At 34.0% G+C, this 26120-nt stretch overlaps 1 protein-coding gene across 1 annotated transcript; it reads left to right on the forward strand.

Annotated features, from left to right (window-relative positions):
- Positions 1–23739: 23739 nt before the first annotated feature.
- Positions 23740–25884, forward strand: LOC111810461 (exopolygalacturonase-like). The gene is made up of 4 exons (XM_023697168.1): positions 23740–23880; positions 24675–24983; positions 25050–25571; positions 25660–25884. The coding sequence occupies exons 1-4, from the start codon at positions 23740–23742 to the stop codon at positions 25882–25884; spliced, it is 1197 nt and encodes a 398-aa protein (XP_023552936.1).
- Positions 25885–26120: the final 236 nt, after the last annotated feature.

The following is a 26120-nucleotide window of genomic DNA, read 5'->3' on the forward strand; positions in this document are numbered from 1 at the left end:
TAAAATGTGCAAGTGTTTCCCACAAACAGTTGTGTTCAAAATGCTTTGTTTATAACTAAGAGTTTTCTTCAAACATTTATTTATTTTATTTAGTCTTTTCTTGTGTTGTTTTATAGATGTTTTTGGACACGTAAGTCCATGATAGTATTTTAAGATAAAGTTTCTATTTTATGAAGAAGTTTACACATTATTTTTGCATAGAAAGGATTACGTTATCATCGTAGCGACTTTAGGTAAGTAGAAATCTAGGGTCATTACAATAAATCATATTTTGGTGATCTCACCAAATAAATTTTTTAATATAAGCTACATAGTTATGAAATTCCATTTTATTTGATTTCATATAATTTTTAATAATCTAATAATTTCATACTTCAAATAATTGGAAACAAGTTAGTTCTTTGTTAGGAAATATTGAGGATTTGAATAGGTAAGGTTTAAATGCCTAATAGATCTAAGCATCTATTTATGGTAATAAAATAAAATTAAAATACATATATACCTAATCTATTAAAACATATTGGAATAGGAAATAAATCTATTCGAAATAACCTCATGTAATGTACACTAATATTTAATTTTTTTCAAAAGAGAAATGTCACTTGAGTAGAAGCTATAGTCGTGTATTAGTTTGAATATGGTTGAATTAGTTGAGTCTTATTTTATGAGTCAATTGATGGTTATTCTTTTAATGCAACTTATTTTGTGAGTCAATTGATGGTTATTCTTTTAATGCAATTTTAAGAGAATTGTTATTAATTATTAACTTGTAGATCAAATTTAGGGAAATGAGTAGTGAATTGTTAGGAGGTATTAAATGGTTTTTAGATATATGTTTTATTATAAAAAACGATAGGAATTCAAAAATTTAGTCCCTAAAGTTATTTAGTACAAACAAACTCTCGCTTCGCCTTCAATTTAGTCTCTTCCTACTTCCATTATTCGTTTTGGTGTGCTTCGATCGATGGTCAAAGCAACCATATCGTAGTAGAGTTAAGATTTCAAAACAAATGTCGTCATCACAAAAAGTCCTCGGTTAAACATAATGTTCAGAGAGATAATATCATAATGTTCTATGAGATGACTGTGTCAAGAAAGAGCGCTGTTTGAAACTTTGAGGCCTTCTAGAAGCTCATATAGTTGTAGAACCTAGGCTCTAACTTTCTAAAGTTGTAACTACCTCAAATTTTCTACTTTAAGGTTGATACGGTATACGTGCCATAAACATTGAATGCGGAAGACTTCATTTAAATTCCATAAAACATAACCCTTATCTTAAAACACAGCTATGGACTTACGTGTTTCGAAAACATCTTTAAAACGACATAACAAAAGACTAAATAAAATGAATAAGAGTTTAAGTTAAAAACTTCCTATTCTAGCCTAAGACTAAGAAAATAAATACCACTACCTTATGCATGTGCCATGATCTCGAGTTGCAATGTTGTCGTCAGCCGTACAGGAATGCCTTGCCTTAACCTGAAAAATGTAGTAGCACGTGGCTTGAGTATTTAAAGAAATACTCAGTAAGTGACCCCACTATTGGGGTTAAATGCAACAATCACATGCAATTAAATGATGGGACCTATCTTTCATTTCGTTTCGTTTCCCTACGATGCTGTCGTAACTGGTAAGTGTGGGCGTGTACCATATACTCTACACACATCCCATACGTTCGAGTATGGGCTCACCAGCTAGTTCGCACACCGCTGGGCCACTTTCCTTATCCGGTAGGTATACTTTGGGAGCCCCTTATGCCAGAACCCGTTAAAACTAGTAACCATCACGGCAGCGCTATGCAAAGCATAACAATCGTTGTCTTGCCATCGAATGTACGCGTCCGTACCCTCGTGATGGGATAGGGGGTATCCCCCCAGATGCATGAACACACATAATGCATGAGGTCCCCACTACTTCTACATTTATCATTAATGAACATAACCTCCTGTCACGTTCCATGCTTCATGTCCTTCTCATTTTCAATTTACATTTCATACATATTCCTATCGAGGTTATGATTCCAGACAGTTTACCGTATTTCATGTCATACAATTCATGTTGTTTACATTCAAACATTCCATGCAATCATGTCAAAACCATTCAAGAACAACATATCGTTACATGCATTACACATCACATCAGACTAAACAGCATACATAGCATACAGTCACGTTCACATGACTACGCACTTAAGCACAATAATCTAGCATACAATGTATCATATCATAAACAAGTCATAACGTAAACACTTCATAGTCATATATTTCTCTAACTTACAATAGCCTTAACATTCTTATACCTATCACAGACATATCATTACGTAACGTACCTTAGTCATATCATCACAAGAACGTATCCTAACACTATCGTTCTATCAATCTATCACAAACCTATCCCTTTCTACCCATAACCTAACCATATTCTTTCATGAATCTCTTTTATCCATAGCACTCCGTTATGTAACCTAACCTTAACGTTTCATGAATGTATCTTACTCCTATCGTTACATTTCGTTTTGTGCATCCTTCCCGTATCCTATCTCAAACATATCCTTGAGCACATCGTACCATAATTATTATCATACAATCCACATATTATAACATAACATAACATATAGGAAGCATATCGATCCACAGACAATTCACACATATCAATATATATGACACGTGCAGAACCACAGGGCACGTGTCAACATCAAATATAACCATGGCGATAGTAAGGTCACTGACCTGACTAGCTTAAGTCGTTGTCACGAATATATCCTTAATGAAAGTTCGATTTCGTTCTTTGAAATCCAAGTCAACCTATGTGAGTCCATGACATCAGTTTCAAGTTTGAGCTCTATCAAATTATTTCTCTAATTTACATTGGCCATGGTTAAATTCTGATATTTTCTTGTGAGACGAAATTTAATGGAGTTACTTGCGGTCTAATATTTACTGTTTTATTTTTAAATTCTGTTCAACTAATCTTTCCTCAATCTTCTCTCCTCCATAGTTATTTTCATTGGGTAAATAAATTTTCAATCCTGTAAACATTTTCAATTCTGTAAACAAGATATTATTCCAACCCTATATTTATTTTCATTACGTAAATAAATATTATTGGCCGATTGTAGTTATTTTCATTCTGTAAATAAATTTTCAATTCTGTAAACATTTTCAATTCGGTAAACAAGATATTATTCTAACCCTATATTTATTTTCATTACGTAAACAAATATTATTGGCCGATTTTAATCGATTGTTTGGCTACTATCTTACGATTTATAGATCTGCCAACTAAAATTTAGTGATTCTAACCTTATTTCCTATAACTTCAAATGATATTACTCTAACCCTATATTTATTTTCATTTGTAAACAAATATTATTGGCGGATTTTAATAGATTGTTTGGCTACTATCTTATCAATTTATAGATCTGCCAACTAAAATTTTATTGTTTCTAACCTTATTTCCTATGACTTCAAATGCTAACCAAATATCTAATTAATTGAATATGAGATTTGATTATTACAGGATCCAGTAAAATAGCGAAAGAAGATTTGATCCTAAATTAATTTCTTATAACCATAACTTTAAAAGAAAATCTAGGATTTTATCCTAATAACAGACCAAAATCTCTCCAAGTAAATCTGCATCATATCTTTCTGTTCAAACATCATTTTACTTTTTCTCAAATCTGACATTGTTTTCTGTTAATTTTTTTTTGGACTAACTGTGATGCTATGGGGTTGAGGAAAGAGAATGTCTTTGGGATGAGAGGTTAGTGGAGAGAGGTGGGTAAATTTTATTTTTATTTTTATTTTTATGTAATCTTTTTTAGTTATTTATTTGTGAATTATTATTATTACTATTATTACTATTTTGACATATCTATTTTTTTATAATTATTTTTATTTGTTTATTTATTATTATTATTATTATTATTTTTTGGGCTATTACAAAAGTCCAAAGGAAAGATTGTGGCAATTTATAGGTAAGATTAGAGTTTACAAATAGATTATTTACTTAGTATATTTATACTAACAAAAAAATTACTTGTCTTTGTTAGGGGACTACTGATTGATGGTCACCATGGGGAAGCATTGAAGAGCTACGTGGACGTAGATGAGTGTCATCGTGGGGCGTTAATTCTGTGTCATGGGTTATTGTCCTTTAATTTTGTATACTATTCCTTAGTTTTTATTTTGTAATAAACTTTTAAACACTTTGATATGTAACTTTTTTTTGTTTCAATCTTTTAAATGTTCTGACGATTATTTTTTAAGCTTGTACAAAATTTTATCTTATTTATCATAGTTAGTCATATCGCGATCCTTGAGTCAAAATTTCGAAAACTAGGATGGGACATTTGTTTTTGTAGACGTTTGATTATGACATGGAGCCAATCATATACAAATAATAGGGGCTGACTAGTTTAAGAACTACTAGCAAGGAAGTTCTATATTTTTTCCAAGTGGTTGTTATGGCTCCATTGTAAATTAATGGAAATCTCTTAACTTCCCCGGACAAATTTAGTAATCCCTAGAACGGTTAGGAATATAAGAAAGATGTTTTTCCTTAAAAACTTGATTGACATAAATTCAATTACACTAGTTACAATAAAAGAATAAAATCTGAGTTGCCCTTCCTTTTTTGGTGTTAAAATTTTGTTATAAAAATGAAGAAAAGTAGATAACAAAAATCAGGCATCTTAGAGAGAGAAGAGAAAAATGAGTTTGAATTCATGGGATATGGGATGTTTAGTGTTCTTTATCATCTTACTTTCCATTCCTAAATGTTATTCTCAATCTAAAGAGTTCAATATCATCCAATTTGGTGCAATAGCGGATGGAAAAACTGATAGCACGAAGGTAAAATTTTTCTTTCTTATAAATCATAAAAACATCCAAACTCAATTCAAACAACTTAAGAAGCATTAGAAGCATTAATTTAGAAATATCATTTTCAAAATGGGATACATTTTTTTTTTCTTAGTTTTGCTTTAATTTCTATTTCATGTATACAAATATTCAAACCAAATCTTTGAAATGAAAAAATATATATTTTATGTTTAGTAATAAATATCTAAATGTAAATTTAAAATTTAAATTATTTTGGTGAAATTACATGATAAAAGATTACTTGGTTTGTATAGGCACTAAGGGAGGCATGGAGGGAAGCTTGTGGATACAACGGATATGGTGTAGTTTTAGTACCAGAGGGGAGCTTTCTGGTATTACCATTAGTGCTTGAAGGTCCATGCAAAAGATCCATTGGTCTGCATATTAATGGTGAATTGTTGGCTCCTGTCAGCAAGAATTTCGCCACGGGTGAATACTGGTTGAGTATCTCCGATGTCGACAACTTTTTCGTTGCCGGTTCTGGCAGCTTGAACGGCGGCGGTTCTTCAGCTTGGCAATCCGACACTTCTAACCGTCCAATTGTAAGTCCATTTTTATATTTAAGTGATAAAAAAGAAATTGATTTGTTATGTTGATAGTTAAATGATGCTATCATTTTACATTTAAAAGTACACCAAAATATACATATGTATAATCTAACGATTGATTCAATGTAGTCGATGAAACTTTCTGGTGTCAACACTGCGGGAATTTCAAAGATAACATCGTCCAATAGCAAATTATTCCATTTTGGTTTGAATGGATGTCATGATGTCACGTTTGATCACGTTACAATCATAGCTCCGGCAGATAGCCCCAATACAGATGGAATTCACATTTCCGAGTCAAGTGGTATCAATATTATGCATTCAGTGATTGGCACCGGAGACGATTGCATCTCTCTAGGCCCTGGAAGTAAATTCATCAACATAACAGACGTCCAGTGTGGTCCAGGTCATGGAATTAGCATCGGTAGCCTCGGAAAGTACCCAAATGAAGAAGATGTCTCTGAAGTCACAGTAAGAGACTCCACATTTGTTGGCACAGACAACGGTGTGAGGATCAAAACATGGTCAACTTCATTTTCTAGTTCTGTGAGCAAGATCACTTTTCTCAATCTCGAAATGAAGGATGTAAAAAATCCTATTATCATTGATCAAAAATATTGCACTGATTGCGACGAACATAAAATGGTATATATATTTAAATTTGATAATCATTCGATTTTAATAAAACTATAAATGGTGGATGATTCTAAAATAATGTTGTTTGTGGTTGACAGAGTAACTCAAAAGTGCAGATTCACGATGTGAGATATGAAGGCATAAGGGGGAGTTCAACGTCCCAAGTGGCAGTAAATTTTGAATGCAGCCAAGTTCTTCCATGCGAAGGCATAGTGTTACAAGACATTAACCTCTCCTTCAAAGGTGATGGCGAACCAACTTCCATTTGTCACAATGTGAAGGGCTCTGCTTTTGGCAAACAAATTCCTTACTCTTGCCTTTAATTATTTTGTGTTTTTTTTGTTGTTCCTTATAAGAGTGTTGGGTCGAGGAAGGATTAGATAGACATCCATCCCATCAAACTTTCTTCCATTATTGTATGGATTAAGCGTTTGATTATGTTAGTTCTTGTTATTTTGATAATCCTGCAAAATTTATAAACACAGCTCAATTTAGTAGATTATTACTTTTTAGTTTATACTTTTTCTCTTCTCTTATTTTAATACACAACACAGAACTTAAGAATCCCAAATAAATTGGCTTATTGGAAAAGAGTGGATAAGGTTTTTGCTACAGGTTTCTTCAACCCTTTGATTGCACCATTGGGTTCACACACAACAAGCGCCCAATCGTGCATGATTGTGTGTTGAATGTTGAAGCTGGTTCAATTGTTTGTGACTCGGTCCTATTCAATTCAACCTTGTTCTATGGTTTTTGGTCTAGGCTCTTTCTAAATTACCAAATACAAAATTTTAAGATAGGTTAATAAATATGGAATTTTTTTAGAGCATTATTATTAAGCAAAGTTGCTTCCGAATTTATAAGTACCATCGAATCTTTGGTCATTTCGACAAGTGTTAATTTAGGCCAACAAAAATTCCATAAAAAAAATTGAATCCATATTCATGAATTAGGTACAAAATGGGATTCATTTACTATAAACTTATAAAATCATTTTCTTTCATTTTGAATCAAATATTTTTTAAGATTTTGAAGATTTTTATGATTAAAAAAAATATATTAAATTCAAGAGATTGAATTAGGGAAATAATGTTAGAAGAAAGAGAAGTGGATAAGATAAAACACTAATTTTAGAAATTGAACAAAGAAATATGCTTGCCAATTGCTAAGAATAATGTTTCATTAACCTAGCCAGAAATAATGAAATCGACTTCTATTTTATTAGAATTAAACATAAATTTTAAAAAAAAAATAAGAAAACTTACATGGAAGAACTATGGAAAAAAATTTTGTGGGTTTCGATCTTCGTATTCTAGCTCTTTCAATAGTTGAGTCTCTTATTCTTCTACAATGTCTTTCTAGTTATGAATGTCAATGTTTGTGAGAGCTTCTTAAACGAAAATCTCTAAGGGATTGGAGAGGTCTAGAGAGCATTCTCGATTCTATAGAGGAGAAAGTGTGGTATGCACATTTTGATCGACCCAAGGGTCATATTCTCACAACCCAATTTTCGAGGTTTCAAATCTCGAACCATGACAAAAAAGATAGACAAAAAGTATAAATATAAAAAAATACATAGAAGAGTTGTGCACAATTTAAAAAAGTTATTTTCAAGTTTATTACTAAACGGGACAAGAGGTTGAGATTTAAATTTAAACAATACTCTCGCTCCTCCAACGCCCTAGGGTAACCCTATTTGTGACCGCACGGTCTACAAATGCTCACTCATCTAGAACAACAATCTTCAAATACCTAAAAAGAAATGTAAAATTTGGTGAGTATAAAAAATATTCAATAATCAACCTACTTGTAGGGGCTCATCGCATCAAATCCTACTAGGTTATCATGATTTTTTTTCTACATTCTAGGAAGTTTTGGCTTAGGTTGGTCCATAAGGTTACATGTGTGCGAAAGGAAATTGGCTTCATGCCATGAGGTTACACATGAAGTTTTGGCTAAATACACGTGTGCGAACCTTCAAGATCCATTCTCTATATCGAAGGTTACCAAAAAGGGGTCCATGAGGTGTGCGAGCCGACTGGTGGGTTCATACTCGCACGTGTGGACCGTGTGTAAGGAAATTAAGTACACAACTCAATTTTCCATTAGGATAGACGTCGTGTAAGAAAATAGACCATTATGATAGGTCCCATTTATGAAATTGTATGTGTTTGCATTTAACCCTAATAGTGGGGTCAATATTTCTTTAAATACTCAAGCCACGTGGTACTTCTATTCCTGTAAAGGAAAAATATCCTTATACGGCTGGTCATAACATCGCAACTCGGGACCATGACACATGTATAAGATAGTCGTATTTATTTTCTTAGACATAGGCTAGAATATGATGTTTTTAATTTAAACGTTTATTTACTCTTTTGTTGTGTCGTTTTAAATATGTTTTTGAACACGTAAGTCCATGACAGTGTTTTAAGATAAAGTTTATGTTTTATGAAGAAATTTAAACATTATTTCTGCATAGAAAGGATTACGTTACAATAATGGTAACGACTCTAGGTAAGTAAAAATATAGGGTCCTAACCGTGTAAGTCATATTTCGATGATGACACTAAATAAATTTTCCAATATTTTTCAATATAGGGTCCTACATAGCTATGAATTTAAGAAAAATATTCATTTTTTTTTTATATGGTCCATTTTATTTGATTTCATATCATTATTAATAATGTGATAATCTCATACTTCAAATAATTGGAAACAAATTAATTCTTTGTTGTGAAATATTGAGGATTTGAATGGGTAAGGTTTAAATGCCTAATAGATCTAAGCATCTCTATTAAAACATAATTAGAATAAGAAATAAATCTATTTGAAATAACCTCATCTAATATACACTAACATCTAGTTTTTCAAGGGATACTATCATTTATAATTGCTATAGAATACAAATGTCACTCTTTTTAGTTTATATTAGTTTGAATGAGGCTTATTTGAGAAAATAAAATTGAATCTTTTAATGAAATTTTAAGGGAATTGTTGTTGGCTTTTATCAAAATGGTTAGTAGTTATTAACTTTAAGTACCATGTTTAGGAAATTTGTGAGTGTTTTATCCCAATAAATAAATGGTTGGTAGATATCCGCTCTATTCACAAAAACAATAAAAAAAAAAATTAAAATTTAGTGCCTAAAATTTATTTAGTACAAAGAAAACTCTTGCCAACCCGTTAGTGTCTTCCTACTTCTATTATTGGCTTTGGAATGTTTCGATCAATGGTCAAAGCCAATATATGGTAGTAGAGTTAGGATGTCAAAACAAATGTCGTCATCACAAAAAGTTGTCAGAGGACATATGACAATGATAAAAAGTAAAAAAATGTAACACTTGGGTCTCGATAAGGTATTAAATACTTGATTTTTTTTTTCTATCGAGCTCAAACTTTTAGAATTTTATTGAGGTCCTTAAGGATTAAATTTCAAGAGAGGGTAAAGGAGAAAAATACTTGAAAAAGAGAGAGAAATAGCCATAACTCAGCAAGACGTTTGTTAATATTGAGTAATAAATTACACTCATATTTGATATTTTATTATAAGGCAAATATCTAGATATTTACTTTTTTACTGTAATTATCTTTCTATTTATTGTTATTTCAACTCATTACTCTTTCTATATTCTTGTAATTTATTTGATTATAAATAACATAACTTTCACACTATTTAGGTGTAGTAGATTAATCAAACATTCTTAGTCTTTTTCACGAAAACAACACATAACCTAGAGGAGAAGCATTTTAGACCTTTGAATCGTCCAAAATCTTCTAGAAATGAGGAAAATCTAAATGTAAGTTCTTAAATCTTTGTTCTCGGATTACTCTCATATCCCTGAATAATATTAGGATTTAGGTTCTAAAATTTGAGTATGTTAATCGATGAAGTATTGCGCTCATAATCTTTGAAGGTAGTCATAGTCGATTTAGATTAGAAATAAGAGTTTACGTGTATATCAAAGAAGGTAGGTATTGATGTTTTTTGCCAACTTTGAACTAGATTAATTATCTCTGTGATTAGAAATAAATTACTAAAAAAAAATACCTATGTATAGATGGATATAAACCCTACAAATCTTGTGAAGGAATCGTGCTAATCCGAGTTACTTCGAAAGAAATACAAAAATGTAATAATAAATAATTGATCTTCTAGAAATTGCAGCGCTGAGGAGGAAGAAGAAGCACGACGAAGGGACACGTGTTAGGCAAGGGGTCGTGTGTCGCCAAAAAGATTGGACCTGAAGGACAGTGGCCCACTGCCTGAATTGAAGACCCGATAACCGCACTCGACCCGGAATGCAGACCTGGTTCAACACCTAATCACTGTCCACCACGTGTCATGTTGTGAAAAAAATAAGGAACCTTCGCGCCTCCAGATTCGAACCCAGGCCCTCGACCTCGGATAGTCCAACCCCCCCACGCCATGTGGTAGCATGAGAGCACGTGTCCTCCCCCCTCAGGCACATTCGTACGTGCGTGTGTCTATGCGTGTGGAAGATTTCTTAGGCGTGTGGGGCACGTGAATTGATGTGTGAGACTCTTTTTTTAAGCTGATTTGACTCCCATTCGACTGTTTTTTGTCTCGATTTTGATATTGGCCCAAATTTGACTTCATTCAGGAACTACCAAGAAATTTGGGACTCCCAACTATCGGAAAAACAAGCTTCAAAGGACACGCTTCATTATGGTAAGTAACCACCTAGATTTTAGTTAAGTAATACTTATAGGGATCGCTGGGACAAGCTAGAATGCGAGCATGATGAACCTTAGGTGGTTAGAATATGTGTATTTAGGACCTAAAATGAATAATTTTGGTGATTATAACACGTGTATTATAAATTTATGAAATTGCCCTTAGAACAAGATAATTGAGAAGCATGTCTAATTTAATATTTTTCGTTGTGGTATGATGGAAGAAGGGATATTCTGATCTGTGCTCCATGTGATTGATGGATGTTATCTCCCCGTCGAGCTTGTTTGATTGTTTGATTGTGTGTATGCTTTATGTTATTATTTTCATGCATTAAGGCTTGGTAGGAATACCTTCTTAAATAAAAACTGTGAACGGGTAGACATGATTTATGTGTTTGGAATGCCCAATTCCAAGTTGTTCAAGAATAGTGGCATTGAGTTTCTCACCCCTTTTCCTTAGGATTAGTCGGTTCTATTTCTCGATGGGGGCAAGGGAAGGGATATAACTCAGCGGTAGAGTGTTTGCCTTGACGTGGTGGAATTCATCGGTTTGAGCCTGATTATCCCTAGACCCAATGTGATTTTTTCTATTTTTACTTGCTCCCCCACCCTGATCGAATGAGAATGGATAAGAGGCTCGTGGAATTGACGTGAGGGGGTGGTTCTTGGAGAGAACTCTAGGCAAGATAGCTGATAGGTATATTGGTATATTTTCCTAATAGATCATGCATCAAGACCACAATAAAAAAAAATAAAATAGGGCACTGTAGTTAGTGCGGTTTATATCTAGAACTAGAGGTTAGACCTATGTGCACCTAGGGATTGGGTCTTAGAATTGAGAAAATGGTATTTAAACCTTATGAATGCCCATAGAAACATAGTGGACCCCGATGCATGAAACAAGTTGAGTTACTATTGAGTGTAAAGTAGGGACAGGGCGACACTCTAATCCCATTAAATCAGTTCTTGAGAAGAACTAGGGACTACATGGGTAGTTAGCTCAAGACATGGACCTATAAGTGTAGAAATAATAAGACTTGTAAACCAATCCTAGTTGGACTATTGACTACACAGATAGGTGTCAAGCTGCAACTTCGTAAACCGGTCTTATAAGAGATCAGGGACTACGCAGATAGGTGGTTTAGTATGAACATTTCTAACAAGAATCGCAGTGTTCCAAATGGACACCTAAGCAGGCAATGCCCAATTGATTTCAAGTCTGTCTCCTTAGCAACTCAAGCTTATCAACATTTGTTGGAAAGTATTATTTTTAATTTCATAAATTATGTAAGGGTCAAATCGTCAATTTGACTTCGTCTTTTATGGAGATTAAAGAGGATTGGGATTAAATCCCGGCCACAAGCATCTTTTGTTGGGAGACTATAAATACCCACAATATGTTATGTAAGAATGAGATTCATAGATGAATGTAATTCAGATCTCAAATTGAGACATTTCCCTCATAAATTCGAGCATCAATATTTGTCATTTCTAAGTTTCAAGTCATTCTTGTATAGAATTGCATCCAAGCCATTCAATCAAGCCTTGATCTAAGTTCGATTGTGGAGTGACTCAATTTAAAACAAGGTTTCCAAATCTTGCAATCAAGCCTTGATCAAGTTCGATTGTGGAGTGACTCAATTTAAAACAAGGTTTCCAAATCTTGCTTCTAGATTTTCGATCATAGGAGGTAGTTTAATTCTAGCATTATCTCTTGATTGATCCCAATTTTGTATAAGGAGGTGTTAATTACTTTGATCAAAGGTTCTTGCTTCAATAAAAGCTTGTATAGTTGAATTGAGGATTAGGGTTGCCTTATCAATTTGTATCAAAGCCTAGGTTGCATATTTGTGGTGACTCTAGAATTGATTTTATGTTTCATTTTGTTATTGTTTATATTTTCTTTGTCATTTTATTTTCTTGCTGCCATTTCCACCATCCTTTGCCATCTTCTGACTTTGTTCTCATTTTCATACTAAAGATTATATTTAGATCTTAAAAAAAAAACAAAAAAAAATTCATATCATATTTGTTCTTAAGATTGTGGTTATAAATCCTTATTACTAGACCATCTGCACATTTATTTGAAAATCACATAAACTCCCAATTCACATTTTTCCAAAACAATCTAAATCTGAAACCATTGTGTTACCATTGTGTTGACATTGTTCTTTCAATATTTAAACTCAAAGATAACTTCTAATTTTGTTTGAATTCCGTAAAAAGGAAAGTTAGATCATTCTCAAAATCTTCACGACCTTTCTTTTTGTTATTCTTTTTTTCAGGGATCATTTCTTGTTTTATTTTGTTGTTACTTCATAAGTACCTTGCCTTAATTGTCTTGAATAGCTCGCTACCATAAGAATTGTTTTATCCATATATTAGCCTACCTTGATCATAATTTAGTCACTTTCCGAAATAGTCTACCTTTGTGTGTAATAAACACAAGTGTTCCTAAGTGTAAAATCAGTGAGTTGAGTGTGTGAGGTTCAAAGCATATTTAACAACTGTTTGTGCAATCATGAGCCAAGACGAGGGAAGTGGAGGGGTGATCAATGAGCTAGTTTAAGAAATCGCAAAGAAAGAGAAGGAATTGGGAGATGGGAGTCATATGACACTTATTACAAGAAGACTTGTTAAAACTCAAGTTACGGACAATGATGTTGATGATCAAAGAGACAACTTGTTTCACACACGGTGTTTAGTCAAGGGGACTGCTTGTAGTCTTGTCATTGATAGTGAAAGTTGCACCAATGTTGTAAGTACCATGTTGATCAAAAGATTGCAAATTCCAACCGAAGAGTTGAGTGAAAAAATAGAGAAAAATCAAAGAGAAAAAATAGTGAAAAGAACAATGAAAAAAGAAAAAAAAGGGGAAGTTGAAGAAAGAAAGAGAGTTGTTTGGCTAGAGTTGGAGAGGTCATGAGGTTTTCACAAAAATCAATCTTTGTACTTATGTACAAGGAAGGATATTTGGTCTCTAACGATAACAATTTGTCTTTGCCTAGTGTGTTTCAATCGCTTTTACAGGAATTTGAAGACATGTTTCAAGATGAAGTACCTAAAGAACTACCTCCCATTAGAGGTACTGAACATCAAGTAAACTTCATTCCAGGTTCTGTCATTCCTAATAAGCCAGCTTATAGAGCTAATCCAACTAAGACTAAAAGAAATTTAAAGGCAAGTGGAGAAGCTCATGAAGAAGGGCTATATACGAGAAAGTTTGAGTCCATGTTCTATACGAGACTTATTAGCGCCAAAGAAAGATGAAACTTGGCACATGTGCATGGATAATAGAGTCATCAACAAAATCACTGTTAAGTATCGACATCCTATTCGTAGGCTAGACGATATGCTTGATTTATTGCATAATTCATGTCTATTTATAAAGATTATTTTGAAATATGAATATCATCAAATTAGAATGCAGGTATGAGATGAATGGAAACAACTTTCAAAATTATATGAATGACTTGTTATGCTTTTGGGTTAACTAATGCTCCTAGTACACCTATGTGCTTAATATATAATGTTTTGAGAAAATATCTAAGAAAGCAGAGTGTTGTTTTTATGGATGATATTATAATTTCACATGTTAAGTTAGTTTTGATCATAGAGAGAACTTTAATTTGAGTAAGGGTAGTTTTTGCATGAAAAAGTTAAGTAAAAGTAGATGAAGAGAGAGAACAGCAAAAAGTGCAAATAAAGTTCGAAGTTTTTATGGGTTAGCTAGTTTCTACCGGAGATTTATAGAGAATTTTAGTATCATAGCTGCACTATTGAATGACTTGGTGAAAAATAATATTGTTTTTAAATGGGAGAAGTGCGAGAGAATGCATTCAATTTTCTTGGGAAGAAATCAAGCAATACACCGTGTTTTGCCTAGCTTTGATAAAACTTCTGAAATTGGAGGTGTGGCAACACTACTTGTGGCTTAGAGAATTTGTGAACCACTTTCATCATGAAAGCTTGAAGTATCCGAAGGGTCAAAGCAAATTGAACCATAAACATGCAAAGTGGGTGGAATTTATTGAAACATTTTCGTATGTCATCAAATATAAGCAAGGTAAGGATAATATGGTAGCTGATGTGTTATCTAAAAGGTACTATCTCTTTACTTCTACTCAAATCCATGTTACATAATTATATAGAGATGACCAAGACTTCAGAACTATTTATGCATCTTGTCTTGCAAAAAAAAAAAAAAAAAAGTTATGGATGATTATTATGTCTTTCATAAATCTTTAATTAAGAAAAGTATGTTTTGTATTCCTAGATGCGCTTTGAAATATTTGCTTTTGAGAGAAGCATAAGGTGGTGCCTTAATGGGACATCTTAGGATTAATAAAGTTTATAAGAGGTTGCATAAACACTTATTTTGGCCGAAGATGAAGCATGATGTTCATAAGTATTGTAGTCAAAATTTTAAACAGAAAGAAGCTAAATCTAGATCACAACCAAACAGATTATATACTCCTTTGAATGTAGGTAACAAACCTTGGTCTAATATATCTATGAATTCTTGGTTTACTGCACACTAAAGAGGGTAAAGATAGTATTTTTGTTGTGGTAGATAAATTTATTAAAATGACTCATTTTATTGAATGCAACAAAATGAATGATACAAAACATGTTGCTGACTTATTCTTTAATAAAATAGTTTATGGATTTAATCCACCTGATTTGCTTCCTATTTCTTCTAATATTCTTGTGAGTGAAGTAGGCAGATTTGAACAAAACATAATTAAGGAGGTGAAGTAGAGAATTGAGAAACAAAATTTCTCTAATATTTTTTATCAAAATATTGCAAAAGGAGGTGATGAAGTGATTGGAGGACGAATCCTTTTGAAGAGGGAGAAGATAATAAGAACCGCAGTGTTCCGAATGGACACCTAAACAGGCAAAGGCCAATTGATTTCAAGTTTGTCTACTTGAGGGTCAAATGGTCAATTTGACTTCATATTTTGTGGAGACTAAGAGGGATCGAGATTAAATCTCAACCACAAACGTCTTTTCTTAGGAGACTTTAAATACCCACAATATGTTAGGTAAAAATGAGATTCATTGATGAATGTAATCCAGATCACAAATTGAGACATTTCCCTTAGAAATGAGCATCATATTTTTCATTTCTAAGTTTCAAGCAGTCTTGTGGTAAAATTGCATCCGAGCCATTCAATCAAGCCTTGATTAATTTCGATTGTGGAGTGACCCAATTTAGAACAGGTTTCCAAATCTTGCTTCTAGATCTTCGATCATAAGAGGTAATCTAATTCTAACCTTATCTCTTGGTTGATCCGAATTTTGTCTAGGGGGTGTTAATTATTTTGATTCAAGGGTTCTTGCTTCAACAAAAGCATAGATCGTTGGGCTGAGCATTAGGGTTACCTTATCAATTTCTACCGAGTGTAGGAACAAGTCAAGGCTGACGTCGTGACACCATAAATCAGTCTCGAAGTGGGACTAGGGACTACACGGGTAGACGATCAATGAGCAATCAATTAGAACTTCGTATAGATCAAATGGAAAGTCGTGGAAACCTACTAGGAGAATGAAGCAATGAGAGCCTACAAGTAGGTTGCTTACTGAGTATTTTTTTTATACTCATCCCATTTTTCCTTTCTTTTTCGGTCGAGGTGGAGAGGTGCTGAGAGTTGCACTGTGGTAGAGGGATGTCTACCTGGGACGTCAGTCAGTTGTATTCTTGTTAGGGTGGTGTATGCCTTTTAAAATCGAGTGAAATCTTACTATATTTTTCACATTTTCAATGTTTTGCTTTATTTTAATTTTGTTTTGTTTGTATTAGATTTTGTTTTTTTGTTCATCGTAGTCCGATTTCTTGAAACCTCCGAAATTGGGTCATGACAAAAAAGATTGGGAATGTAACACTAGTACCCGTTACTCACAAAGAGTAACAACGCAGCATGATCGATAAAGATGCATGTTAATTTACAGGTACAAGGCATGTGGGACGCCATCGAGCATGATGACGACAGAGGAGCATAAGAAAAGGATGACTTTTGATGCCATCTACTCAGCAGTTCTGGAGGACGTTCTTCTCATGTTGGCAAAGAAGGACTCAGCAAAGACAGCGTGTGAGACATTGCAAACAAAGCATAAGGTGTGGAACATGCCAAGGATGAAAAGGTGCAAACCTCAGCGAGTGAGCTCGAGGATATTTGTATGAAGGATGGTGAGTCGGTGGATGAACTTTCCACGAAGTTGATGACGTTTGTCACCAACATTCGTTTATTAGGCGAAAAGGTGGAAAAAATTTCGTTGTCAAGAAGTTCCTTCAAGTCGCCCCCTGAGATTCATGCAGATCGTTACTTTCATCAAGCAGTTTGGATACCTCAACAACATGTCGGTTAAGGAAGTGGTTGGTCGTGTCAAGACCCATGAGAAGAGACATCACGACTACGACAATATAAAGGAGGAGAAGTACCTCTTGCTCACACACGAGGAGTGACTCGTACAAATGAAAAAGAAATATATGGTTGATCCTTCTTCTTCAGATACGAAAGGACGCGACTAGCACAACAAGGAAAACAAAGGCCATGGTCATGGTCCCATTCATGGCTATGGACATGGCGACAAAGGAGGCCCTGGCAATATCCTAACCCATGAGGATGCCAACCCTGGAAAGGACAAAAGCATGATCAAGTTTTATTCGGGTAGAAAATATGGACATTGTGTGGGCGGAGTGCCGCAACAAAAAGCGTGTTGAGGCGGCAAACCTCACATTCATGCATGATGAAAATCCCGTACAAATGTTGACTAAGAATATGTCTAACCTATTGATACTCTCAGTGGAGAGAAGGTTATGGTGAACCTCCTCGTATATAGAAAAGACTAAGTAGATGCCAACATTTGAAACCTAAACAATGAAGTGAGAAACCACGTGACCGACAATAGAGAAAAGTTCAAGGAGGTGGATGAGAAACTCATTGAAAACATAAAATTTTGTGATGGATCAACTGTGTCAATCTAAGACAAAGGATCCATCTTGTTGTAACGGCCCAAGCCCACTGTTAGCAGATATTGTTCTCTTTGGGGTTTCCCTTTCAAACTTCCCGTCAAGGCTTTAAAACGCGTCTGCTAGGGGAAGGTTTCCACACCCTTGTAAATGGTGTTTTGTTCTCCTTCCCAACCAATGTAAGACATCACAATTGATCCATCATTTGTAGTGTAAGGATAGCCATCAACATCTATTGATCAAGGTATAGTATATCTCGAGCTTAAAAAGTAATATTACTAGCCTTAGCCAAATAATAGAATAAAAGAGCAAAGTGGAGTTATCACTCGTTCCTCAAGATATTAAATAAAAACGGAGACCTATTAATAAAAGTAAAACGATAAAGAAAAAAAATTCATTTAATATCTAGAAGTCTCCATTGACATTAACATAAAGAAATGGAAGAAGGAATTGAAGAAAAAAAGCTAAGAAAAAAATGGAGCTACTTAAATCGACAAAGAAAAGCTTATAAATATTTATGATGACCTTGATATTAACATTTCAATTTTTTATAACTATGTTAAAAATTACTTCAAGGCCTTAAAAATGAAACCCACCTACTTTAAACTTTAAACTTTACTTTTTATTAAAAAAATTATTTAGGAGGTTTTGTGAATGGAATCTAATTACATCAAGGAAAATGGAAGAAGGAAGAATTATAAATCTCCAAAATAATAAATAGGAATATCGCAAATAAATCTATTGCTACACTCGAGTAGTTCTCCACCCAGGAACTGGTTTACCATATTTCGAATTCAATGGTTTCAATAAATCTCCTATCATGGCAACCCAGGAACTGGTTTACCATATTTCGAATTCAATGGTTTCAATAAATCTCCTACCATTCATGCCATGATTTCAATTGATACCATTTTTAAGCTATGGGGTGATCCAGTGATAATACAATGGATGAACAAAAAAAAATTTCAAGCTCATGAAATCATTCCCTAATCAAACGTGAGTCTAGTGTTATTTCTGCTCATCCACGTAGCTTTTCCAATCATAAGATGGGTATCCTACTGCATGACACTTAAATCAATAAAGCAGCACCGAGAAAAATGTTACGACTTGATCAGATTTATCATCTCAATCAAGAAGGCCTAAATAAATGCCACTAGACCATAAGAAAAATGAGATATAGAACTTGTCGTCTCAACCCAAAGAGGCCTAAAGAAAACATAAAAATAAACGAGAATCTAATGATGATAAGGGTGATAATTATCAACTTGTTCAAACCCACTCTAGTGAATATTTAGGCCTCTTTGGTTGAGATGACAAAAATTTAGGTAATTGTTGGGACTTTATCAAATTTATCATCTCAATTAAGGAGGCATAGAGAAATGCCACCAGATCATAAGAAAAATAGGATGTAGAACTTGTCATCTCGATTAAAGAGACCTAGAGAAAACCTAAAAAGAAACCATAATCCAATGGTGATAATTACCAACTAGTTCAAACTCACTTTACTAAATACCTAGTTGCTTCATCAAACCTGCTTGAGACTAATTGTGTCCCCAAAAATTTTGAAGAACTTGTATTGCTAAAGAGGAGGATTAAAAAACAAATGAGTACTTTACCCGAAGTTTCTACATGCAGATGAAGTTCTTGCGTAGAAGAGGGGAGTTGGAAGAAATTGCATGGTGCGGAATCAAATTTCTACTAAAGAAGATAGAGTTGATCAGTGAACATGCAAAGAGTAACATGCAGATGCTCTCATCAAGATCCTAACAAGGGTTAAATATGCAAACATGAAGGAGTTATGAAGGAAAGAATCAAAGTTAAGTTTGTTAAGTTTATGGGGATATTGTGAGTTAATAAACTTGATTTATTAAAAGACGTTATTTGTAGCGCAATTTGTGTAGTAAGTTTAAAAAAATGGTTAGTAATTTGTGTTCGAGAATTATCTTTTTTTTTTCTTTTTTTTTTTTTTTAATTATTACCTAAATCATTTTCTTAAAATATCTAGATATCTATATTCCTACCATATCTAAATCATTTTCCTAAAATAAAATACAATTGACTCATAAAATTACTAAGCTTGACCTATCGAATTAGTGATGATATTTTAGTATTCTCCCTTGGAAAGCCTTCATATTTGTCAGTGTTCAGTCTTCATGTAAACAAGTTTGTCACTTGGTCATCCCTATTCTTCCTTGAAGATGTCCTCTTTAATAAAATGGTAATGCATCTCCACATGTTTTGTTCTAGCAGAAAATTTGGGGCGGACCTCAGATTGTTTGTCGCAATGAAATGGTATTAGATAGTTAATTTTCTAATGTAAATCCTTTGTTAAGAGTTTCAGCCATATACTTTCTTGAGCTACTCAAGCTGTTGCTCTGTACTCCGCTTCTATAGTTGATAATGATATTGTTGTTTATTTTTTGCTACGACACGAAATTATTCTCGAACCAAGCTTGAACACATACCAAGTGATTGATCTTCGGGTATCGTGGTCTCTTGCATAGTCAGCATCACAATATCTAGCTAGCTTGCAATCTTTACTTCTTTTGAACAAAAGACCATGATCGGTTTTACTTTTGACATATTGCAAGATTTGTCGAGTCGTATGCAAATGAGACTTCTTCGAACTTTGCATGTACTGACTAATGACTCCGATTTCATTTTCAAATCCATTTGGTTGGTTCATGTAGATTCTCCGGTCCAACTCTCAATGCCAAAAAGTATTCTTCATATCCATCTACCATAATTTTCAATCTTTATTTACCGCAAGTGCGGGAGGAACCTATACGATAGTGATCTTCACTACTAGACTAAACGTTTCATCATAATCTAGTCTATATTATTGGGAGAACCCTAGAGCTATAGTCTGAGCATTTTATCTCTTCATTGATCCTTCTGAGGTACATTTTATTTTTTAAATCCATTTGCAATAGATGGATTCGACTCTCCTGGTCTTGATACTAGTTCCTAGGCCTGAATATGCTCCAAGGCTATAATTTCTCCCTCTATTGCTTGCTGTCAAGTCATATTTTGTGATGTTTCTTCATTCTGACTATCTAAATTGTTGAGGTGCCATTTCATTTGCACCAAGTTCACTTGATTGAGTCACTTCTTGCTCACTAACATTAGTGTCACGTGGATCTTCAAGAACATCAACACTTAGGAAAATGTGTAGAGTTTGCTCCCTAATCTTCTGTGGAAGAATTTCTTCAATGTTATCCAAGCCTGGTAATACATCCTTATCTAAGGGCCACCCCACTTCCATTGCACTACTTTGATCGTCAATCATGTGGTTTGAACATACTAAATCAATGATCTAGTCATCCTCGTACTCGATATCCTTTCTGATCATCGCCATGAGCACTAGCTCCTCTTCTTTTATGAAACATATTGCCTCTACATCCCACTCCTCCTCCATCTCCATGTTGGATCAAGAATCCCTGGACTTGTAGCCCTTCTTTCCGCAATTGTAGCAAATACCTTTAAATCTCTTCCCATGAGAGCTCTTGTTGTCATTCTTCTAAGCTCTCCCTAGTTGTGCAGTTCCTTGGTGACTTCTTCCCTTGTCACCATTTTTGTATCCACGTTTCGTAGACGGTTTATTGTTGTTCTCTTTCACTTGTTTAGAGTGATTCTTCTTCACCCTTTAATGTGATGCCTCCCACTTGTTTAGTCATGGCTTCTTCGCTGACTAGCATATTTTTAAACTCTACAAGTGATGGTTGAGCGGGTCATCCTTGTACAGCAATAACAAAGCTTCTATATTCTAGTCGCAATCCATGGATAATGATCCTCTTCATTCGAGCTTCTCCAATGGCAGATTTCAGGTCAAGTTCAATAATCTCCCGATAGATCGACTTGACTTTGTGAAAGTACTGAGCATTCATCATGTCACATTGTGAGATTAATAACAGCACATTCTCCAGAAGTAGTAGCCTCATATCGTTCTTCTTTGAGAACAACATCACGAACGTGCCCCATGCTTCTTTTGGTGTCTTGTCATCCAAAATGTGTTCTAACATTTCTTCTTCGATTATGGTTTTCAAGACAAACATCGTTTTACCTGCTTTGATTCTCCATTTGCGCATGGTGCCATTAGAGTCCTCTTCTAACAGGGTAGTTTCACTTTTGCCAACAACCTCCCAAAGATCATGTCCTTGTAAATAGGACTACATCGAGCATCCTATCATAGATTCTGACAAACGTGTGGACTTTGACCCGCCTTTAATATGTTTTTAATACAAACCCTAATTTAGGTTGACCAAGTCGAACTCTAAATTTTCCAACATTGAAGTCCAAATTTTGTCTATGATCCGACTAAATTTTAAAGTTAATTATCTTAACATTACTAATTTAAATCTAATTTATTCAAATTAAATTCCAATAATTTTAATTAATTCAATCCATTCAAATTTATCTCTTAAATTTATAAAATATTTTCCTAAAAAACAAGAAGTTACATTTAGATCTTCAATTGTTTTACAACTTGATCTTAATTGATTAACAACGAAGATAACACGATTGAAAAAGTCTTCAATAATTTCAATACGTTTCATTCAAATTGTATCAAAATCTGCACAAAGTGCTTGGAATCTCACCATTTTTACCTTATCTTCTCGTTCATATAGATTCAGCAATGCACCTCATGCCGCTTTAACAGTTTTTGGTCGATAAAAATAATGTCTTTTTATTCTTCATTTTAAGTAATGTCTCAAATATCTCAAGATATATGAAGAACCTTTATTTTTTTACTCCAACGTCTTTAATTATTTCCTTGGAAACAACAAAAATGAGGCTAGAACATATGCTTGGGTGACACTGTTTAATGTTCGCTCTGATACTAATTTGTTTGATACGTCACTAATCTCATATAATACTTCACTCTAACGTTCACGTTTTCAAGAAAATAAGATTTTCCTCAAGACCGTACACAAGAATAATGTTATATTCAATTTTGTATGATTTACTTAAATTGGCATTGCTGGGCTTGGTTATAAATAAGGGAAAGGATCTTGTAAGAGACACCTCTAAAAGTAACAAATTAAATTACATGTATACATACTTTTCATGTACTCTAACAAAAAAAGAAACTTAAAAATATAGAAATTCATAAAAATAGAAATTCATAAATATAGAAATTCATGTATCTAGTAATTATAAATTATGCATGGAATATAGCTTAATTAATTTCTAATACATGCATGCAAAGTTTTTGCTTCTTTTTTATAGAGGTGTTCATATGACCTAATAATCGGATCAATACAGACAATCCAATCCAAACCGTTTGGGTTATATTTTATTTAGGTTGTTTGGGTTCGGTTGAATATTGAGAAATCGAAAATTTGAATCAATTCATAGGTTGATATCTTTTTTATTGGGTCAACTTGACCAACACAAAAATAAGGTTACAAACCAACTTTACCGATAAGATTATTATGGAAATTGAGAATATTTGACGTTGTGACCAATGTTAGTGATGCACTGTGACTTGTGAATATTTGATATTTGAGTTTTATGAAATTTTAGTAATTAATATAACATGTAATGTAGATAAGTAGAATATTTAAAAAATAATTAAAAAAAAATAACAACCTGACAGCCCAACCTAACCCAACCCATTCCGAAAATAGAAAATTGGGTTGAGTTGGGTTGTGAACTTTATTCGGATTGCTCGGATCACCAACCCGAAATTTCAGATTCGTTCAAAAGATTTCTCCAACTCAACCCATGTACACTCCTATTTTTTCAAACCCAACTTTTAGAATTTGGATACGCCAATTCGTTCCGTATGGCATAAGAGGTTTTGAGTTAATTTCCATAAGAATTTCAATGGTTGTTGTAAATATGAACATTTAGCAATAATATGAACATGGTAATTATCTAACCAAATAATTGACCTATAAAGGAATAAATAGGTCAGTTGTGAGAGTGTTTCTGTTTTAGTTCATTACAACTATGTTATAAAAGTGCAGAAAAGTAGCAACAAAACAAGAAAATGGGTTTAGGTTCATCAGAAATTGGATATATAGTGTCCATTATTGTTCTACTTTGCATTTCCCAGTGCTATGCCAAAAGAAAAGTGTTCAATATTATTGATTTTGGCGCCACACCTGATGAAAGAACAGATAGCAGTAAGGTACACAAACTTCACTAATCTATGAAACCCTTTTTTTCTCTTTCAATTCTCTTATATATTATATCCATCGCATACCATCTTTATTTCATGATAATCAAATCAATAGTTAACCCTAAGTTCATGAACTTAGGAGTATTTTTATATGAATTTATTTATCATAGAGTATCTTGAGAAGTTATTAGTCGTAGAACATTTCTAAGAGAAGTTACTAGTAATCGAACATTTTTTTGTTAGGAATCACGAACCTCCACAATGAAGTAGATATCAATGGAGATGATTTCTTACTTATAAACTCATGATCATTCCCTAAATTAGCCAAATGTGGGACTCTCTCCCAACAATCCTCCCCTCGAACAAAGTACACTATAAAATCTTCCCTGAGACCTATGGAGCCCTTAAACAAAATACACCCTTTGTTCGACACTTGAGAATTCTATTGACATGGCTAAGTTAAGGGCATGGCTCTGATACCATGTTAGGAATCACGAACCTCCACAATTGTATGATATTGTCTACTTTGAACAAAAGCTCTCATGGTTTTGCTTTTGGTTTTCGAAAAGGTCTCATACCAATGGAGATATATTCGTTACTTATAAACCCATAATCACTCCCTAAATTAGGCCAGGTGGGACTCCTTCCCAACTATCTTCAACGTTGTTAAGAGAAGAATTGTTGGAGTATTTTCTCCCTTTAAATAAAAGTTAGATAGGTTTTATTCGCAATAGAAAATTGAAAAATATTGTGCTAGAAGTACTTAGTTTTAAATTTTAAATGTTAATGTATTTCATTTGTAGGCTTTGCGTGCGGCATGGAGTGAAGCGTGTGCAAATAATGGAGGTGGTGTGATTTTGGTACCAGCGGTAGGGAGGTTCTTGGTCTTGCCCGTGTTGCTTCAAGGTCCTTGCAAAGGCATCATTGAACTGCAGGTTGATGGCGATCTCTTGGCTTCCTCACACAAGGCTTTTGCCATTGGTTACTCTTGGTTCAAATTCTATGGAGTCAACAACTTGGTTATCAAGGGTCTAGGCCGCTTCGTTGGCCGAGGTCGAACCGCTTGGCCTTACAATACCTGCAAATATGGATCATGCAGTCGCCTTCCTATTGTGAGTCTATAAGTTACCATTTGTTTTCGACATATTTGTTGTAATATAACGTTTGATTTCTCGTAGACTATAAATCTCCAATCAATCAACAATTTAAGGATCAGGGACATAACATCGGTAAATAGCAAACTCTACCATTTCAACGTGCATGGATGCAATGATGTAGTGTTTGATAACGTTAAAGTAATAGCACCAGGTGAAAGTCCTAACACGAATGGCATCCACATTTCCAAGTCGACGGGTGTCACCATAAAAAACTCATTCATCGCCACAGGAGATGATTGCATCTCCTTTGGCCGTGGAAGTAAGGACGTTAAAATAACCAACGTTCATTGCGGTCCTGGCCATGGAATTAGCATCGGTAGTCTCGGAAAGTTCCCAGATGAACCAAATATTAATGGAATCATAGTAAGCGACTCCAAATTCGTTGGCACGACAAATGGTGTTCAGATCAAAACATGGTCCAAATCATATCCAAGTGTGGTTAGCAATATTACATTTGTGAATCTCGAAATGTATAATGTCGAACGCCCTATCATGATCGATCAAAACTACTGTCCCAACAATGCTTGCAAGAACAATAAAGTGGTACGAATCTTGAAATTTGTTTGACTTCGACCAAAGTTGATATTACATTATAACGAATGATTCTAAATCGAAATGTGAATGATTGCAGAGCGTGTCAAGAATACAAATTAAAGATGTGAAGTTTGAAAACATATGGGGAACATCATCGGAGCACTTGGCAGTAACTTTGAAATGCAGCCAAGTTTTTCCATGCCAAGGCATAGTGTTAAACAACATCAACCTAGTCTTCAATGGCAGTGGCTCCTCAACTTCGATATGCCAAAACGTCGAGGGTTCGGCTTCTCGCCCTCTTCGGCCTCCCTCTTGCCTTTAATTACTCTTATCTTTCTTTCTACTGTTTTCAAAATAAAAGTATTAAGAACCCAATGTAAAACTAATGTGATTGTCTAACGTAGTTTCAGTATTTTGGGTGCACCCTAATAGGAGGGATCTCTCTCCACATGTAGTGGTGAAACAATTGTAAGTTACATTGTGGCGCCAAATAATTTCTTCGATATAAGTTTATACGTTGGTTTCTTCAAACATATTTCAAATAAAAAATAAATCTAA

This window comes from Cucurbita pepo, chromosome LG14 (assembly GCF_002806865.2).
Source record: "Cucurbita pepo subsp. pepo cultivar mu-cu-16 chromosome LG14, ASM280686v2, whole genome shotgun sequence".
Lineage (NCBI taxonomy): Eukaryota > Viridiplantae > Streptophyta > Magnoliopsida > Cucurbitales > Cucurbitaceae > Cucurbita > Cucurbita pepo.

Coding starts and splice junctions, on each gene's coding strand:
- LOC111810461 (XM_023697168.1), top strand. CDS start 23,740: ATGGGTTTAGGTTCATCAGAAATTGGATATATAGTGTCCATTATTGTT. Junction 23,881..24,674: donor AAAGAACAGATAGCAGTAAG/GTACACAAACTT, acceptor TTTCATTTGTAG/GCTTTGCGTGCGGCATGGAG. Junction 25,572..25,659: donor CTTGCAAGAACAATAAAGTG/GTACGAATCTTG, acceptor GAATGATTGCAG/AGCGTGTCAAGAATACAAAT.